Here is a 19,765-nt window from a genome sequence, read left to right on the forward strand (position 1 = left end):
ACCCCTAAAAATGACCCAAAACTGACCCCAAAAACTGACCCAAATCATCCAAAAACTGACCTAAAACTCTGCGTTTCTTTGGCATCATTTCCTCTCCAAGCCAAAATCTCCAGTTGAGTTGATTGCTAAAGCCATCCTTTTCAAATCATCTCAGGAATCCAAAGGGACTGGAAAACACAGAGAAATCCTTCCTCCCCCCACCAAATCCCGATGAATTGGAAGCCGATTCCCTCATCTCTCTGCTGGTTTTTCTTGGCTGGAAAACCTGCTGCTCTGATCCCCCCTGGCTCTTTTTAGGCTGCTTTTCTTGCCCAGCTGCTTTCTCCCGGGGACGATCTCCCGGAGAGCCCAACGTCGGTTCTGCCGCCGTGGGTCGCTTCCGGGGGGGGGGAAGGCGGCGGCGCAGCCCCGACAGCATCTCCGGGGCACGGCGGGACCGAGCGGGGCGGGAGCGGAGCGGAACGGGGCGGGCGGCTCGGCGGGTCCGCCATCTGCCTGGGGTCCTCGCGCCCGAGCCGCGCGCCGCGGCCCCGAGAGGGGGCTGCCCGCGCCGGTGCCTGCCACCGCCCACGAACCTGCCGCCCGCGGCCGGCGCCGTCGAGCGCCCCGCCCTGTCCCCGCACCGGGAAACAGCGCGGTGAGACGGCGCTGCGGGCGCGGGGCGGGGGTTCGGGTCGGGGCGGAGGTCAGGCAATAGGATAGACGCCTCTCTGAGGGAAGGGGGCCTCTAGCCGCCATCTTGTGTGTGGTCTCGCCAAACTTCCGGTCCTGGCGGCGCCATCTTTGGTGTGGCCGCAGCGAACTTCCGGGCCGGGGCCGCCATCTTTGTGTCGCCTTGGAGGACTTCCGGTCAGAGCGCCGCCGTCTTTGTCCCAGTTTACGCGGAGAACGTCCCTCGCTAATTTCTGCGCTTTAACCCCAAAAATCTTCATGTTATTCCCCCCACACACACCCCGGGAGAGACGGGAGATCGCAAGTCCCTTCGTGCCACGGGAACCGGCCCTTAAGTTGAGCAGGGAGCGCTGCAGCGGCACAAGAGCCACTGCGCATGCGTCGCCGGTCCCGCGCCTGGCCGCTCTTAATGACCACGTGACCGCCGGCGTCTTGCTAACGACTGCGCATGCGCCGGCGTCGCCTGCTTGGCTGCCCCCCCGTCCCACTTGACCGCCAGGGAACGGGCGAGCGGCAAGGTTCGCTGCAGCAGCGCGTAGCTCTGCGACCCGCCGCCCTCGCTCCCGTGCCGCCCCTCAGCGGCAGCAGCGATCCCCGCGCGTCCCCCTGAGAGAAGGAGAGCGGCCGGGAAAGCCCCGACACAGAGCTCCGCCCGCCGCCCTCCCGCTGGCACGCGCCGTGGGGCTTCATTCATACGCACCCAAGTCCTGCTTTCAAACCCCCTCTTTCTGCATCCTGCATTTCTTACACTCCTCGATGCTGTATATAATAAAGTAGAGACGAGGCTCTCTTTTAAAATCAATTTATATGTCAATATTATATTTCAATAGATAGAAAAAAGAGAGAAGGTAATTTTAAAATTATTTTTACACGAACACCCCCAGTAATTTTCAGGCATTTTTGGGCTTAGCCTCCCTTTTTTGGGAGGACTCTACGTGACCCCTCTCATCCCCACTGACCTGCTGCTCCATCGCACGCTCTCTCTCTCCCAGAGGCGTCGGGATGCCCCTAATGACCTCATCGACCCCGGACTCCCCCACCCCTTTTTACTCACCCCCAAAGGCAGAAATAAAGAGAGGGAGGGTGGGCAAAAGACAGGGGGCACAAGACAAAAGGAGAACAGGGAGCAAGAAGAGGAGGGGAGGAAAAGGGTGGAGAAAAGAGGGAAGAAGGGATGGATATCTGGGGTTGCACGAAGGGGGGGGGAAGGGGGGTTTTCTCACCTGCCCAAGCTCGACAGCTCCATCCCAAATCCTCTCCCTTCTGCAAAAAAAATGTTCCTCCCAAACCATGCATCCACCAGCACAACACACATACAAACCCCTCTGAGGGCCTGGAACATGACACACACCTGTAGGGGTGGCTGTAGGGTTGCAAACAAGATAGGGAGGCTTTTTTTGTTTCAGAAAGTCAACAAATGCCTCCAAAAGGAGGGTCTTGGGGGCAGTGGCAGCTTACTGCACTCTGCTGGACTCCCGTCATCCCCGTTCTGGCTCCATGAGGATTTGTGCTTCCTCTGAAAGTGACAGTTGCCTGCAAAGCAATTCACGAAGTCCCTTCCGTTGGTTTTGTTTCCAGCTTTTTCTCCCCAGCACCTGCAGTGGTCAAAAAGGAGAACAGAAAACCAGGAAAAAGCGCCAAAAAATCCCACTGTGCCTCCCAACCCCTCACAACATGCAGCTCCTCACCCTAAGCCACAGCTCCCCCTCGGCTGCTAAATTCAGTTTGGGGTTACTCCCAGGGGAGCACCCCAGCATTGCAGCCCGGGGAGCAAAGGCTGAAGGCACCCAGCTGGGGTCCAACACCAGCTCTGCGGAGAAAATGGGGTGTCCGGGGCTCCCGGGAGACTCCGGGGTTATTCCAACACTGCTCCCATCACACTGTGAGCTGAGGTTCCAGTGGCCCCCTCGAGCTCTGCCTAAGCCACAGCCGAGACTGGAGATCTCAAAGCCTGCAGGAGAAGAGTCAGAAAGGGAATGGGAGAGAAAAAAAAGATGACTTTGGGCTATCGGTCCACAGGCAGTAATTGTGCCATTTTTAGCCCTGCTGACAAAGAGCTCAGGAGCACCACGCTGGTGTCCTGGGGCAGAGAACTTCATAGACCTGTGTTATCCTCCTGCATCCTAGCTCCTGGGAGTCCACCCACCACCCAGCTCATCCCAGTGCTGCTCTGCCTGCTCCAGGATTCTAACTGCCAGAGAGGCCACAGGTCCCACACACAGGCCCCACCACCACTTGCTGCCAGCAGCCAGACCTCCCCACATCCCCGAATGCAGAGTCCCTTCCCCAGCATGGCCCACTGCCCTCAGCTCCCCAAAAAGAGGGACAGAAGAGCCTCCGTCTCTGTTCGTTTTCCCAGCAGGTTTTCCCTCTGTGTACAGCAAGATTTAAAGACAATACAAAGAGCTTTTATGCAAAATAAGTAGAGAAGTCTGCTTAAGAGTCAGCAACTAGTGCCCCAGTGGTTGAAGCCAAGAGGATAAATCCACTGGGATGAAACAGGAGTGGCTGACAGGATGGTTTATGGCACACTCAGAGCTGCAAAGCTGGAGCCTTCTTTCTTTTCCTGAGCTGTCACAGAAGTTCTGCCTCCCTCAAAGTCACAACACAGAGCAGACCCCCCCTCCCATTGCTTCTGTAGGAGCAATGCTCCCACCAGCCTGCCCAAGGGCAGGAGGGTCCTCTTGCCCAGGAAGCAGGGATCAGGAGGCTCGGGGCTCCCTGTCCTGCTCAGGGCAGGGGCTGGCCAGCGCCACAAAGCAAAAGCAGTAGTCAGGAAGGCTTAAATGCAACCAACACTTATAAACAAGATTAAGCCACCAGCAAAACCACTTTTGAAATGCAAGAAGCACCCTGAACAAGTTACCTTTATTCCTTACAAGCCCCTCAAGTTGTCCACTGGATGGTTTTAAATTTAACAGAAACATTTACCGTAATCTAAGGCCTTCAGTCCCCTCCTGACAAGCAAACCTAGTGAGTTCTCTTGCCCAAGGGTGCCCAAAAGGAACAGGGAGTGTCTGTTGGGTTACCTGACCCTGGTCTCTCTGCTGGGGCTGCTCTCTGCCTCGCACAGACCTCTTTGTTGCAGCACGACTGTGTTTTAGGTACTACTTTAACAGTAAAGCACCATCTTTTTTTTTTTTTTGTCATAGTCATCCATAAGAATTTTCTATTAAAAAAAGATTAAAACAATACCTTTTGCCTCTGAGGGGAAGCAGCAGCAGCAAGTGACCAGCATGTTCCCTCCTCTCTTACCAGCCCAGGGAATTCCAGGCACCTGCCTGGGCGGAGCTGAGGATGGCACCTGCAAAAGTTTGCATTCCATTAGTTTAGTGAGGTGACCTGAGCACTAATTACACCTGATGGTGCCCAGCTGCTGAACGGCCCAGCAGCAGCAGCAGCATTTGCATTTCGTGCATCCGCAGTCAGGCTGTCTGGCTGGAAGTGACCGGGGGTGCAAGGCCCGTGTTCGCCTGACCCTGCTGTGATCCACATCCTCACCTGTGCCTCATTGTGATCCAGATCCAAACACCGGCCCCAGAGGAGCCGCTAGGAAGGATGTCCCAAAGCACAGTTTGCAGAGCATGTCACAGGGAGTGTGGGCTGTGCTCCACCCCATCGCCGACACTGCACTGGCCAGATCCCTGGTGAAAAGACATGTAGCAACTCATCCAGCAGCACTTGTTTCTCTCCTTCAGGAGAAGAAAAGAAGGCACAGACAGACAAGAGATCACACAACCAGATTATAAAATGAAACACAACTCTTTTATTCCAGCGGGGCCGTCCATCCCCGTACGTGGAGTGTGCGTGTCCAGCAGGGGCTGCCTAGAAGGATGACAGGCAAAGAACTGGGATCCCAGTGCAAACAGTCATTTGTACCACAATCATATTCGGAGAAGAGGCTCAGCCCTGCCGCTCACCCTCATTGTTGCTGCCGGACGCTGGCAGGTCAAGTCTGGAGGGGTTCTGCCCACATGAGCCCACCTGGGCTCCTATTAAGGCTTCACCGGTGAGGTTCGATGCTACCGTTGTCTGTAGGTACAGCAGCTCAGCTAAACACTGATTACAAACTCCATAGGCACAATGACTCCACAGAGTACATCACACAGAGAAACAATTCAACATCGAGGCCATTGGCAACCTGGAAAAACACTTCCGAAGGGACAAGCAGCTGTAACAGTATTTATTGCCACGTCGCCACGCTCACTGTAAAATAAAACCCTTGATCCCCACCTCTGCAAATGTATTGTGAATGGTAAAATAAATCAGCAGCAAAAACTGTTGGAAGAAACCAGTGGGCACCCAGGGGCCACAGGTGCCCCTGTCCCCAGGGAGCAGGGGTGTGGAGAGGCTCTACCAGGCAACAGAAATGCCCCAGCACCGGGGCAGAGGTAATTTAAACACAGATATCAAATCCATACTTGGATGCACAGAAGTAGACTCGCTCCTCTGGCTGTCCAGGGAAGAACGGGAGAGACCTCGGGAGCGGGGCTGCAAACAGCCGCCCTCCTCAAGCCTGCAACCCTTAGAAAATACATACATGTATCTATTATTGCCAACAGGGAGTTTTAATACCCACTCCCCTTGCACCACAAGATGAGTGAATTTGCAGAGCTTGGTGTCTTGCTCTTTCATTGTGGAAGGGAGGAGCTGGTTTGTAGGAGAAGGGGAAGGGGCAGACCTGGATATCCGGTGTCTGAGGTAAGGTTGGAGGAAAAAGTGCAGCAAGAAGGAGATGCAAGAAAAACAAACAAAACCGCTTGGCTCTGAGCATCTCTCGTATGAAAATGATTGTCAAAGAAGTCACTAGTGAAAACAAGGTAAAAAAATACTTTCGCCGCAGAGGTACCTTTCTGCATCTTTCAGCATCAGAACACTAACCCGAGGTCCATGCAGTGTTTTCAGTTCACCACAGGAATACTCTTTGGAAAGCCCGAGTTGCTTCATCCCAACACACACCTCCGGGGATGCCGCCCGGCTCGGGTGGTGAAGAGAAGACCTGGAGATCCCCCGTGTCCATCTGGGGAGGGGGATGCAGGTCTCCCGTGGGGTCAGCCCTGAAAGCTGCCTGGTCTCTCCGGCACCGGCATCCCCACTGTGGCACTACCCGAAGCGGAACTTCAGCCGGTACTTGACGGGGCCGGGGTTCTTCCGAGGCGGGGATGGGGCGAGCTTTGGCTTCGGCGGCGGGGGCTTCTTCTTCTCGGGGAGGGCGACGGTGAAGGTGAGCTCGGGGGGCTGCGGCTGCCAGAAGCGGGGCAGGAAGTGCGTGGAGACGTGCTGGGGCCGGGCACGGGGGCTGCAGCCCCGCTTGGCTTTGCCCCGCTTGTTGAGGGCCACGTACCACTGGCGCCCCGAGCGCGGGCTGTGGTGCACGGCCGAGGCGTAGGTGTTGTAGCTGTTCTCCTGGAAGCGCTCCCGGAAATGGCAGTCTGCTGTGAACCGGGCCTGTGGGGACAGTGGGGACACCGTTAGCCAAGGGCTGCTGTTCTCTGTCCCTGTCCCTCACCCCCACCTCCTGATGCTTGCTGGGTTTGTCTGTCTCCCAAAAGCAGGTCCAAAGGGGTGGGTGGAGACACAGGACACCCGTGCCAAGGGCGCAGGGCACCCTGCCTTTTGGAAAACCCCCAACACAGATAATTCAGTAGCTGCTTGCCACCCAGTTTGGGGCTTCCTTGAAAATAAAAGGCTTGGGCCGCCCCAGCAGTGCCCTTCCCTTCTGTCCTGTCCTGCCCCAGCTGCACCCTTCCCTTCCCTTCCCCCCTAAAAAAGCATTCCAAAACGCAGGACCAGAGCCTAACACTCCAGCTGTGCACCCATGGCCCTGGGACCCCCGGCTGCAGCTTCCAGCAGACCCTCCAGAGCCCACTGCCACGCTTTAACCTGATGGTGGGCATGGCAGCCAGAGCCCCAACAGCGTCCCTAGCCCAATTCCACAGCAACGCCTCCAAGCCACTGGGATGGCATTGCTGAGCTCTTTGGCTCTGAAACCAGTGATGGAGTACAAGACCAAACCCCTTGCAGCACTTTGTAACCACACAGAAGGTGTTTTACACTCCTAATTGAGCAGAGAAGTTGAGCCTTAGAGCACAAGTGACACAGCCCTCAGCCTGCCATGAACATTTAGCCTCCTAGCACTTGGAATTAAGTCTTAAGCTCGTTGCTTCCGAGAGATGTCACCTCATGACTCATTTTCACTCTCCCTGTCTTTCATACGCCCTCCAAGCTGCATCCCCCATGCACAAGCATTGACCTTCACCAGCAGGGCTTTGCTGACCTCAGGTTCTCCCTGAAGCCCCAGAGCTCAGGCAGGACACCCCATGTGCAGAAGGAAGCCCTCGCTCTTGACTGGGAAGTGCATCAGCTGCTGCTCCACCATCACCTTGTCAGGCTTCCCTACGTATTGGCCTCTCAGCTCATCCCCGCACCGTTCCAGCCAGTAAAAGCCACTTTTCCCAGCACAAGGTGGGTGGTACAGGCACGACACAGGGCTGGCATCAGATTTGCTCCGCAGACCTCCAGAGACAATCATAAAGAGCAATCCTGAAGTCAATTACATTTCAAAATCCCATTGAACAGAGATTTGCCCCAGCAAGGATCGCAGCATTGTGATGATTCCTGGGAAGGGAGAATTACCTGGGCAAATCTGTCCCCTGGGGTCCGTGCCGGCCCCTGCCGAGACAGGCACAAAACCCCTCCCACCGCCTCCGTGCTAAAAATGGACAAACGGGAGCAAGGATTTATCAACGAGGAAAAAGCCATCTGTGCACACAACTGATAATTGCCAGGATTACTGTCATTTTCTGAAGCTGATGCCTCTAAAAATGAACTGCTTGGTAATTTAATTAAGTTGCCATGAAAAAAAAAGAAAAGGAGGAGGGCATCTGTAAAGCACCAGGCTGGGATGGAGCTGGGCCCAAGAGTGGGTTTCGAAGAAGCCCGAATTCCTGCAGGAATGACTTTTGTCTGTGGTTCAGTGTAAAGTCCCCGGCCTGACTCCCATATCAAAGCACTGCCCTGAGTGACGGGCGCAGGATGCGCTTTGTACTGCTCAGAACTCATTAGGCCATGAAATAACTTCATCCTGCCAGGACAGGAAAGAACAACAGATGCCGGGTTTGCATTATAGGCGTTGTTTAGTCCAGCCATCTTTAGCCATTTGGGTCAAGTTTCTACAAATTCACAGCTTTCATCGAGCGGGGCATCATGTGTCCTCACCCCCAGTCTGACCCGCCTGACTGATGTCTCTCTCCGGTCCTGCCCTTTGTGTGTCCACAATTGACCATGCACCAACGAGGTTTGATTTAATTTCTGCCTGCGCCAGGGCATAAATCAAGGCTTCAGCTTGGATAAGGGGCCCATTGTAAGCCCAGAGAGAAGGCTCTGGAGGGTCCGGGGATCCCACTCCACCTGCTTCCTTCTCCTTTCCATCCTTCACCTCTCCTCCTCCTCTATTCCCCTTTCCTGCTCCGTTGCCTCACCTCAGGTTTTCCTCCACCCTTTTTCCCCTAGACACTGTTCTTGCTCCTGTTTTATTTCCTAAAATAAGCAACTGCGTGCTCAACCCTTTAAGCATCATTAGGTTTCAGGAGCAACACTCCAATAATACTCAAGGGAGACAGGGGAGTTCATAAATCTCCCTGGGAGTGATCTGTGGGCTCAGGCAGCATGAGCACATCGGTGACGTCCACTTCATGACCAGGAGGTTTGACTCGGAACCATGGGCAACTAGCTTTTCCCTCTCCCCATCTGTCAGCCTTGACCAGACTCCCTGGGAACCACCCTGGGGGCCAACATGCTGCCTTAAAAGCACCCTTCTTGGGGTGGTGAATGTACACACACCTTTAAAAGGCAGTGACTTTCATGTAAGCAGAGGAATTAATTTCGTTTGTTTAAGCAATCTCTGGAACTAACAACAAGAAACTGGGAAGCAACATCCTGAGGTTGCAACAAGCAGTAAGATCAGCTTATGGACTCATTCAATGCAAAAAGCTTGGAAAAGGGACAATCAGATCTGCAGGAAACCCCAGGAAACAGCCTGCAGAGACAAGTTATGGGATTTTTCCACTCTAGCTGTATGACACCTGCACGAGCTGGACCTCACCTGCCTGAGCTCTTGCTGGGGTTGTCTGTCCCCAAGGGCAGAGCCAGCCCGAGCCCCGGGGCTGCCGGCGCCGCGCGTGCCGCTCTCCGGGAGACATTTGGCTGAAGCCGTCTGCGCGATCTGCTGCAGAAGTGGCTAAAAATAACTTTGAGCCGTGCTCAAAGAACAGGCACCGCTGATGCAAATACCCCACTGCACAAAAAAAAGCGCACTTTTCGCGGTTAAATGCAGTAAGTAGGGAGGTGGGCTCGGCGGCCTTCAGCTCCACCTGTCCCCTATCTGTCCGTGCGGCGCCGATGCCGCCCAGCGCGGAGCCATCCCAGCAGCCCGAGGGGGTCAGCACGGTGGGGCCCTGCCCAGGAGCGTCGCTGCCGCGGGCACATGGAAGTGTCACAAGGTCTTTAATAAACAACACGTACTGATAAGCGGGGGGTTTACTTACACTTGCATGGAGTTTTCCTTTTTTTGACATCGCTAAAAATTTGTTGCTGAAAACTCCTCGTATTCCTACAATCCCCTGAGACACAGCAAATATTTCCAAAATACCTAGGATGACAGAAATCCCAAAATAAATCACAGTTCTTTTCACATCGGTGTGACAAAGAAAAAATAAATACAACTCAGTCTGACAGGTTTGCATTTCCTCTCCCACATCCCTGCTTCTCAGCTCCCTGGCTCCACACAGCTCCTGCTCCATCCCTCCACCCTGCAGAGCCACCTCCATTCACTCCAGGATGGATACAGGGTGGTGGCTGGGGTTTGGGTTTTTTTATAAGCTGCGCTTTGGGGGACAATTCTTAGCAGGGCTATGACAGAACCCCCGGGGAAATCTCTCACAAGGGTGAGAGTGGGAAAAGCCCCCTGAGCCTATGCCAGCCTGCCAGGATCAGCCTTGCCTGTCCTCCTCCCGCACATGCTGGACTCGGGAAGTCAAGGTGTCACACAGCCTACCTGGGCTAAAGGTACCCATGGTGCTCCCTCAAGCCCACCCCTCACAGCAGGACTTGAGGAACGGGACGCTGCCTGGCCCAGCCATGGAACAAACGGGAATTTTCTGAGCGTGATGGGGCTCTGGCCCCCAACAGGGGGCGTGTGCCCTTCAACTCATCCGACAGAAGGGCTGCAAACGCCGAGCGTCCCTCAGTAACAGCACCCACACGTGTCACCTCCCCACGCGGTGTGCGGTTCCTGGGGCAGAGGGTCAGGCGTCCTCCCAAACCCTTCCAGCCGGGATCAGCACATCCCCAACACGCCCTTCCCGCCCTGGGGAAGCAGCGTTGCTGCCAGGCTGCAGCCCCAGGGGGTTGGTGGCCCCGGGCCTGGATCCCACGGAACATCTGAAGGATCCCACGGAACATCTTGCCTGGCCCCCGAAGGGCCATGGGATTAACATGCCAGGAGCAAACTTGAAGCCGTGTTAAATCCCTGAGGCCAGGTATCGGATCACCACTTCCCATGTTTATTTTAAGGAGGAAGTACAGCTCCCTGAGGCACCCAGGTCCCAGCACCAAGGGCCTAAGGGGCACTTCTCAGGGTTGGTGGGCCACCCCTCCTCGCCCCATGTGCACTAGGCCGAAAGCCACAGGGTTGTGCAGCCCCACTGCAGCGAGGCAAATACCTTCTCCAGCACATGCCTGTCCTCAACGGCACTCCAAAACCTTCTGCCCTTTGTGGGGTGGCCCTGCTGGCTGGCAGACATACTCTTGGTTATTGGGGTTGCCTGGGGCCAAGCCCCATTTCCCAGGGGCCAAAGCTAGGGTTTGTTTGCCAAAAGCCAACTGCTTCCCCATGAGGGACAGCTCCTCAGTGTGAAACCCCAGCATAGCCCCTCTCAGTGGTATGTTTCCCCAGCCAGGGCTGGCTCCACTCTGAAGTGCAGAGCTGGTGTCACCATGGCCTTTCCGGGGAGAAAATCTCAGGTTAAGAAGAAGGAACTTCACATAATCCAGGTCCCTGCAAGACAGCTGTGGCACCAAAAGTCTGCCAGCCCTTCCAAACTCACGTCTCCCAAAACAGCCCCGGTGTGGATGCCCTGTTTTCCCATCCTTCCCCTAAACCCCTCCAGGCCACATGCCCGCAGTGCCCATGAAGCCCCGAGCAGAGTTCCCAGGCTCCCAGCATCCCTGCCCAGGGGCTGCGCTCCCTTGTGGGGCCTCAACACAGACGGGGCCCGAATACTTCGGTGCGGGGCAGATGTGGTGGCTGCTCCGTGAGCACTCCCAACAGCTGAGCCTCGCATGCTGCCGGGGTCACCTCGGGCCCAAGCCCTCGGGCTCTTTAAGTGACTTTTCATCCCTGCCTGCCGTTTTGCTCACTCTAACAGGATATCACGGCGACTCCGACTGGAGGATAAGCCATGAGTTAGCACAGCTTTCTCTCAGGGGAACGTCAGCCTCAGTCCTATTTTTAAACTGAATATATCCTACTGCTGTGCTGGGAGAATGGGAATGCAGAGGGAAGGATGGAAAAGTTCCACAGGGAAAGGACAGAAAAGGGAGAAAATCCTCCCCCCAGGTGCCTGACAAGGGGCTATGGTGGGAGTGCAGACCTCACGCCCTCACACCATCCCCACAGACTCACTTCCTCGAGGCGGGCGAACACTCAGGTAGCACTTCCCGAAGGGAGCCAGGCAGCTCCCACCAAGCCCAAAGAGCACAGCCCCCCCAGCACCCCAGATTCCCCTTCCCGAGGCCTTCCTGAGCTCACCCCAGGCGAGGGTGGCGGGCACGAAGGGCTCTGTCACCTCCGCGGGGCTCGGGACACTGCAGGGATGGGGATGAGGATGGGTATGCTCAGCCCCGCTGCCCCCGCCCCGGCAGCCCCCCAGCCCCCCGGTTCCCCACTCACTTAGCGGACTCGCGTCGTGGGCGCCGTCCACGCGGCCGTCGGGGTGCAGCTGGAGGTGGAAGCCGATGCCCACCCGGCAGTACAGGCGGCCCCGCCGCCGCTCCGGGCGGCTCCGCGGGAAGCGGCTCGGCCCCGCCGCCGCCGCCGCCGCCGCCGGGGAGGAGGAGGAAGAGGAGGAGGAAGGCGTGGGGGCGTTGCGGCCCCGCTGCGCCCCGCCGGGCACCTGCTCCCGCCGGGCGCGGGCGGGCAGGGCGAGGAGGAGGAGGAGAAGGAGGAAGGACGGGCTCATGGTGCCGGCGGGCGGGAGGAGGGAGGGCGGGCGCCTCATCCCGCTCCGCTCCGAGCCCCGGCGGGGGGAACCGGGCATGGGGGGGAGCCGGGCCGCCCCTCCCCGCTATTTATAACCGGGTGGCGGCCCCGCACCTGTGCCCGGCCCCGCCAGCCCCTCCCCCCCCCCCGCCCCGTATCCGCGGCAGATGCGGGGCTCGGGGACGCATCCATCTGGGAATTAACTTGTCCGCCTCGCCGGGACGGGGCCGCGGGACCCTGGGGACAGGGTCGAGTTGCAGCCCCCCGCCCGGGGTTCGGGGGGTGACACGGCAGCTGCACGCCCAACCCAGCCCAGCCTCGGGCGGGGGGCTCGGGAGTGGGGCTGAGGGCAGCCCCCCGAGCCGCCAAAGCCTCTCTCCATCCCACCCGGGGCAGGACAGCCGTGCTCAGCTCTTGGGAGCAGCTCCTGGGGGTGGGGGTCCCCACCACGACCCCCCTGACAGCATCTCACAGCCTGCAGGGAAGCTCTGACCCTTGTCCATGCCCAACATCCCCCACGGTTCCCAGGCGGGGGTACACAACCCCGGCCTCCTGCTGCGGGCGCGGTGACCCACACACATGCCAGGTGCCCCCCAGCTCTGGCAGCCGTATTTCTTCCCAATTACAAAGACAACTCTGCCACACAGCACCTCGGCGCAGGAAGGGACCCCGCAGCGACAGCCCATCCATCACACCGCACAGCTCTGAGCGGACTCCGCTTTTCTCAGCTCAGCTTTTATCGGCTGCTCGAGGCCCCCGAAGCCACCGGGAAAACCTCACGTCTACAAAAGTCTACAAAAGTCAACACGGGCCAAACCCACCCTGCCCAGCCTGCACCTCTGTGCCCTCACTGCTCCTGCCAACCTGTGTACTCCCCTAAATCCCACCTGGTAACCACTCCCTAGCCATCGCCAGGGGTGGCTCTGGCCAGCGGGCTTGGCCAGACCACACGCCCAGGGATCAGGTTCAGCAGGAAGGAGGCAGAGTGGATGGCACGCTGGAGAGTGACCTTCGCATTCCGAGGAAGCTGAAGGTTGGGGGAACAGGGAGAGACGCGCACTTAAGGGGCTGTATCCTGCCTGGCTGACACCTGGCACAGCCTGGTGCAAGCAGAGATGATCTCACAGCATTGCTGCAATTTCAAACCATTTCTCAGCACATATATATATCCACACAGCTATATGCACACACATTATATATAGACACGTATATTTAGACAGCCCTATATATAGATGCACATACCTGAAGGAGGGTCAGGGCACTCAAATCTTGTTTACTTCTCCCAGCTGTAGCAGTTGGCCTGGCAAAATCCATGACTTCCACTTACCCACCTCATCTTGAATTACACGAACACGCTGAGTCCAAATTCAGATCCATGAGCAGGACGAGGACCTGCAGGGTTCTGAACCTCCCATGTGGAGTCTGTGCTGGACCTTCTGTATGAGCTCAGCTGAGGCACGCAGGGAGGAATGGCCACCTTCCTCTTGGGCATCTTGGTCTAAAGGCTACAGCTGCCACAGGATCATCCCAGGGTAATCCCTCTTCTCTGTCTAGGTCAGCAGACCACAAACCATTTCTGCCACTGTAAGTTAAGGTGAATGCAAAAGTGTTTAAAGTTGCCACCCTGGAAGTGACAGGGCACAGCAGAGCCCTTGGGGGTCTCTCTGCACTACACTCTGCTATGCCCTGCTGTGGAATGGACACACTACCTGAGATGGGGGCTCCTGCCCGTCTGCAGGATGCCATCCCCCTCCTCTGGGGACTCCTGTGTGCCTACGAAAGTGATGCCCAGCTGGCTGCGCTGCAGAGAAATGACTCGGACAAGTCCCTGTGGCACATGGCATGTTTTCATCTTCACCATGAAACCCTTAGAACTCCCAAGCAGTGCTTTGGGACTGAACTGTATAGTTTTGGATGTTTTCATTTGGACCTATTCATTAGCACAACACATCAATTTCAAATAGTGCAGGTGCTTCTGCAGCAAAACTCAGGAAAAAAACCGAATCCAGACCAAACATGAAACCTTAATCTAAATAAATAAGCAGATGTAACATTCAACTTCCTGGAGTAATTGTGTGTAACTGCTTTGGGCAGTAGCAACCCTCACACACACTCCAGCAGCTTTGCAAGCCTAATGCCAATGTTATGTTACTTAAATTATTCAGGGCTCGGTTGCAGAAAAAACTCAGCAAATGGAGAGGATAAGCTGGGTTTCAAGTGCAAAATTCTCCTTTTCAAGATGAGAAGGGCTCTTCTGAGCCTGTTTGATCTGCTGCAGAGCACGGGGCCGTGCATCGCACGGCAGGAGTGCTCCCCCCTCCCAACGTCAGCCTGGGGTTATTCAATTGCCATTTAAAAATGTGCAAGGTAAAGCACAGGCAGACATGAAACCAGCCGGCGGAGCCCCAGTCCTGGGGTGCCCGAGGGGCCAGCTCTGTCTGCCCCCGGCCCCCAGCAGCCCCAGCCCCAGCCAGCAGCTGCATGGAGAGACACACCAGCCTTTCAGCATCGCTAGGGTTTTTTCCCCTCCCAGAAAGGTTTGTTCCACAGCATTACCAGAGCTATATCATGCTGGATTCACCTTCTCGGCGGGCTGCAGATCGACGCCGCGTCCTTGCACTCGTGCAGGCTGGGGCTGCCTCGGAGTTGGCTGTTCCCCGAGGGAGCACCCTTAACTCCACCCCTGGGAGCTTGGAAAATGGCCTTTGCAATGAGGATGCGTGGTCTGAAGGATACTCACCTCAGTAGGATGGTGGTGGCTGGAGATCAGATCACCCTGCAAGTCCCTCCGGAGGCGTCCCTACTCTGGGGGGACAGCGAAGCCTGGGGCTGCTCGAGCAGCTCTGCACAAAGCCAAAAGAGGAATGTATTCCCAGGAGGCCATGCGTTAAACCAGGTTAATTTAATTAAGACGATTACCCAGGTGCCATAGGGAGCCCAGGGACAACCCGGTAACAGGCCCTGTGGGCATGAATGCCACAGAGATCACTTGGAAGCCACCTCAGGAGCCTGGATAAGGAAATAAAAGAAATTCAAACAAGTGAAAACCAATGTCTCTCTTAAAAAAAGCCCAGTGCAAGCTGGGCATTACCCTACCTTCTGCAGGACAGCACTGTATCTCATAGAAACTTCCCTTATGCATTTTGCTTTTTGTGTGTATTTGTTTAAAACCCATCACCAACACCGTCTGTACTGGATAAGGTCTTTCCACTCCCTTCTCCCCCCTCCAGACGAGACCTTAACAGCAGGGAAAGTAGAGAAGAAATATTGTACTGCTCATATTATTTTCAAAACAAGGGAACTATTTTAGCCTTGCCTTAGACATCCGCAGTTGAATAACTCATTTTCAAATGCCGGGTATTGAAATTAAATCTTGATAGCAGATTTTCCAGTTTTAACAGATTAGAGATTAACTAGAGATACATACCTTGCAAAGAGGAGCTCAGCCTTCTTGGAACAACAGCAACATTTATTGGAGGAATAATAATAATAATAACAACATTATCTACACATTTATAGGTATATTATTATTATATAATAACATACATTATGAATACATTAGACATTATATATATTATATACACATTTATATAGATATTGTTATTATTATCTGTTATTATTATTTGTTATTTATTATTGTGGCCTGGCTGCAGATGGAGCAGCCTTACCTTGAGCACTGCAGGATGCAGGCAAGAGGCTCCTTAAAGTTGAAGGCTGCCCTTCCTCACTACCAAGGCTCCTCCACAGCACACTGAGGATGCCCCTTGTGGGTGGGTTTTGGAGGTAGACGCAGCTGTGGGCTCTGGCACAGGCTCGCAGGGGCAGGTCTATCCAGAGAAATGCCTGAGCCATGCCCTGGCACTGCATTTTCTGGGCTGTGATGCTGGGAGAGGATCCTGCACAAGGGGCTGATGCCACAGCCCAGCCAGCCTCTGCGCTGAGCAGTGACACGACACAGCATCGACCACCGACAGAGAGAGTCAGTTAAAAAAAAAAGGGAGATTCCCTTCCCTGTTTCCCATGCAGCAGCATTGTCGATGGACAGAGGAGCAGCGTCTGGCAATGGCACTCATGCTGACCTAAGGAGAGGCAGCATAGCTCTGCAAAGTGACGGTCTTGCTGTGACCAAGCCCTGAGCCTGCAATGGCCCAAGGGGAACTCTTGTAACCCCCCTTCATGCAACACCCAACTGCACAGGACACAGGTGCTGCCTGCCCTTATGCCACATCCTGCTTGTGCTTCACTTCCGAGTCTGATATCAGATTTCACCAAAACGAAGCCTAACGTCTTTGATCAAATTTCTTGCCCATTAGTCATGTAGATTTTTTGTACTTACGGAGAGGAACAGTGTGAGCTTTGGGTGTCCGTAACAGCGCAGAGACCTCCTGCACCACACGTGTCCTGTCTAACAGCGTTTTTTAGGGAGCTGACAGGCAGGGACCCCTTAGCAAAGACAGACCTCATGGGGAAAGTCCTGGGGCTTAGCACCGCGCCTGCAGAGAGGGTCACAGGGAACAAGGATAAAGCAGGGTGCTGCAGGATACTGCAGGACAGATCCCCAGATCACTGGTCCATAAAGTCTTTGGATTAGATAGAAGAGATGCTGTATGTGCTGAGGTGCTGAGACCTGCAGGTGTGCACCAGGCTCCCGAATACTCCCTCACGGAGGGAAGGCACCAGCTCTCCAGCAGCGCCGGGACCCAGGACGAGCGCAGGGAGCAGGGGAGAGCATAATTTACACCTGCCCTATGAACCTACCCGGGCGCAGGAAGGACCCAGCCCCAAAGCCGTCTCGGGGCTACTGGAGAGGCGGAGCTGCTGCGGGAGAGCAGCTCGGAGCATCATCCTCGGGAAGGAGCCCGCCGGGGCCCCGCGCATCCCGAGCGTCCCCGTTGGCCCCGCGGCGGCTCCACTAGATGGCGGTGCCTGCCCGCCTCTGCCGCCCCCGGCATCCCCGCGGCATCCCCGCATCCCCCGGGACCACGGCCCAGCAGCCCAAAAGCTTTCCCTAGAAAGAGGAGCCGCAGCGGCGAAACCGCTTTTAAGGAAAGCTCCCGGGAGTAATTAGCGTGTCGCCCCCGCAATTAACGGCAGCAGGTTGAGCCATGCGTATTCCTGACACAGGGAGGTCGCTTCGGCACCTGGCATGGTTTGGGGGTTATTGGGACGGTGCCGGAGTGAATGGCATCAGCGGGAAGGTGGACTGTCCGTGGCAGGGACCCCCCTAAAGCTCCTCAGACGTGCCACGTCCCACATCTGTGAGGATAGCCAGTGCTGGCTGTCAGTGCTCCTCAAGAGAGACACTCTCCAAGCGTGTGGAGTTGTAAGCACGTCCTACCTGAGGCTCCAGGCACTTTCCTGGGAGCTGTAAAGGTTTTGCAGCAGGTCTAGGTACTCCACGCAAACCCCAAACCCCACGGCAGCAGGTGCCAGTGGTAATCTCGACCCACTTGCAAGATAGTGGGCAGCTCCCATGCTCTGCCAGGGGCTCCAGCCTTGCACAGCTCTGGATTTGGGATATTTTCCCTGCCAGTGACCCATGGAGCCATGTGCAGCCTCATCACGGTGAGCCCTGGCTCTCTCCAGGGTGATGCCAGCTTGTGTGTGGAAATGGGTTTCCCCAGGGTGCTGCGTCCCTCAGGGCCCTCCTGTGCACCCCAAAACGTTCGGGGCTGACACCAGATGCACCCACTGCAGGTGGTGCCCATAGGACCAGACTGTCCTGCTGTGCCCAGAGGGGTTCCCCTTTCCTGAGCTCTCCCATGTGTCCCTGGTTGTGGTGCCGTCACCCCAATAATGCACCAGGGCAGAGGGCACCCACCCTTGGCCCCTTGAAGCACTCCCTGTCCCAGGACACCCCAGACTGGGGGCTCCTCTAGGCCCTGTCACCCCAATCCCCAGGGCTCTGCTCACCCTGCAAGCCAGGGGCCACCTACAGCCCTGGCAAGGTTGAAAAGCAATAAAGGCTCCTGGCAGGGGTGAAGTGGGTGGTGTGGAGCAAAGTGGGGGGCTGAGAGGGGATGGGAAGGAAAAGGAAAAGGAAAAAAAGGAAAATGGGAAAGAGAGGAAGAGAGAATGGGACAGAAAACACAGAAAGTCTGAAAGAAAAAGGAAGAGAGAAAATCAGAAAGAAAAAGAAAGACAGGCAAAAAGAAAGAAATTATAGAAAACCGAAACCACGAAGGGAAGAGGAAAGGAAGGGAAGGACAGGGTGAAAGAGAGAAATAAAGGGTGGATACAATGCCAGGCAAAACCAAAGATGCGCAGAGGAAGGATGGATGGATGTTGGAGGGGCCAAAGCAAGGCAGGCGAGTGGGGAAGAAGAGCAGAGAGGAGAGGCAGCGTGGTCTGGGGTCTCTGCCCTTCCCCACAGCGCACCCCAGTCGGGGGCCAAGTCCCCATCCCGCAGCCGCAGGGCCGTACCCCTCCCCACTGCCCCTTCCCTCCCCCCGGAACCAATTAACGTCCAGGGGCTTTGAAGAAAATAAAGTCATTTATTGTCAAAGCATCCAACATACCCGGATAAACTATAAAGTTTAATAAATCTTTTCCAGAAGGTCGAGGAAAAAAAAACAAACCCAAACGGGAAAGGGAAGATAACACGGAACTACCGAGACTCCATTCCACGGGCACCAGTGACACTCGGGGGGAAGGGGCGCGGGCGGCGGGGCCGGGCAGGGGGAGCGCCCGGTGCATGCAGGACCCCGGCCCGCCACCCGCCGGCCCCGCCGCGCCCCCCCCGCCCTTAGCTTCATATCCAAAATAAAAATTTACCCTGACATAGAATTATTATTACATCTAAACCATAAGTGCTTAATAATTTAAGTAGAAACGTATGACAAATGCATCAATATGTTGCAATATATGACATTTTAAAAAATGTATTTTTTAAGTCATTTGATTTTTTTTTTCTCTTTTTCACGGTGCTTCTCTTTTTTCTTTTTCTTTTTTTTTTTTACCTTCTTTTTTTTTTCTTCTTCTTCTTCTTCTGTTTCTTCTTCCTTTTTTTCCTCCTCCTCTACCTCTGCCCTCCCCGCCCCTCCCCAGACAGTGGAAACGCGTGCATCGAAGGGGAAGGGCGGGAGCGGTGGGCGGCGCGGGGGTCCCCGGGCGGGGGTCCCGGGCGAGTCCCCAGAGCCGGGGGGGGGTCCCCGCTAGTTGTGGGAGGTCATGTGGCGGGAGAGGTGGTGGCGCTCGCGGAAGGACTCATTGCAGATGGGGCACTTGAGCTTCTCCTCGCGGCGGCGCTTGACGAGGGGCTCCAGCGCGTATTCCTTCTTGTGGTGTGAGCGCATGTGGTAGACCAGGTCCGAGGTCATGCGGAAGGACGCGTTACACTTGGCGCACCAGTTCTGGGCCGGCAGGCACAGCGAGGTGAACGACGGCGGCAGCAGCGTCAGCGCCGACGGCAGCTGCAGCTGCAGCGGCCCCGCCGCCGCCGCCGCCACCGCCGCCGCCGCCGAGCTCTTGGGCCAGAAGGCCGTGGTGTAGAGGAAGGGGCTCTGCTTGGGCAGCCCCCCGCCGCCGCCCCCGCCGCCGCCCGCCGCCTCCCCGCCGCCCGGCAGCTTGGCGGCCAGCGCCTCGGCGGTGTACAGGCGGGCGGGGGCGGCGGCGCCGTCGGGGCAGGGCTCGCCCAGCCCGCCCAGCTTCGGGCCCAGCACCAGCGGCGGGACGTGCGGGAAGGAGCGGGCGGGCTGCGAGAAGGCGCTTTTCCGCTCCTCGGCCGCGCCGCCGCCGGGCCCGCCGGGGCCGGCCCCGAGCTGCGGCACCGTGCTGAAGGCGCTGCCTCGCGCCGGGCTGCCGCCGTCCAGGCGGGCGGCCAGCGGGCCCCCC

The 19,765-nt window shown here is 56.5% G+C and overlaps 3 protein-coding genes across 5 annotated transcripts in view; all 3 read right to left on the reverse strand.

Moving 5' to 3' along the window:
- The window catches only part of LOC113974898, a 423,368-nt gene that overhangs the window by 6,060 nt on the left and 397,543 nt on the right, over window positions 1-19,765 (reverse strand). For 2 of the 3 annotated variants that reach the window (XR_003536678.1, XR_003536677.1), the window contains exon 1: window positions 1,896-1,915. The exons of the other annotated variant lie outside the window; for it this stretch is intronic. The gene's annotated coding sequence lies outside the window, so the exon portion shown is untranslated. Of the gene's footprint in view, window positions 1-1,895; window positions 1,916-19,765 lie in introns of those variants that run through there. 3 annotated transcript variants of the gene reach the window in all.
- On the reverse strand, window positions 4,447-11,912 carry FGF5 (fibroblast growth factor 5). The gene is made up of 3 exons (XM_027698461.1): window positions 11,624-11,912; window positions 9,219-9,322; window positions 4,447-6,120 (listed from the first exon to the last, which is right to left on the reverse strand). The coding sequence occupies exons 1-3, from the start codon at window positions 11,910-11,912 to the stop codon at window positions 5,776-5,778; spliced, it is 738 nt and encodes a 245-aa protein (XP_027554262.1). The 3' UTR covers window positions 4,447-5,775.
- The window catches only part of PRDM8 (PR/SET domain 8), a 27,059-nt gene continuing 25,700 nt past the window's right edge, over window positions 18,407-19,765 (reverse strand). Inside the window, exon 15 of the mRNA XM_027698462.1 lies at window positions 18,407-19,765. This exon is cut by the window's right edge and continues 3 nt beyond it. Coding sequence (XP_027554263.1) covers window positions 19,087-19,765 — 679 coding nt within the window. The 3' untranslated portion in view covers window positions 18,407-19,086.

The sequence above is a fragment of the Neopelma chrysocephalum genome, unplaced genomic scaffold, assembly GCF_003984885.1.
Source record: "Neopelma chrysocephalum unplaced genomic scaffold, ASM398488v2 Primary Assembly neopelma1_128, whole genome shotgun sequence".
NCBI lineage: Eukaryota > Metazoa > Chordata > Aves > Passeriformes > Pipridae > Neopelma > Neopelma chrysocephalum.

Coding starts and splice junctions, on each gene's coding strand:
- FGF5 (XM_027698461.1), bottom strand. CDS start 11,912: ATGAGCCCGTCCTTCCTCCTTCTCCTCCTCCTCCTCGCCCTGCCCGCC. Junction 9,323..11,623: donor CCACGACGCGAGTCCGCTAA/GTGAGTGGGGAA, acceptor CTGTCATCCTAG/GTATTTTGGAAATATTTGCT. Junction 6,121..9,218: donor AAGGAAAACTCCATGCAAGT/GTAAGTAAACCC, acceptor CTGTCCCCACAG/GCCCGGTTCACAGCAGACTG.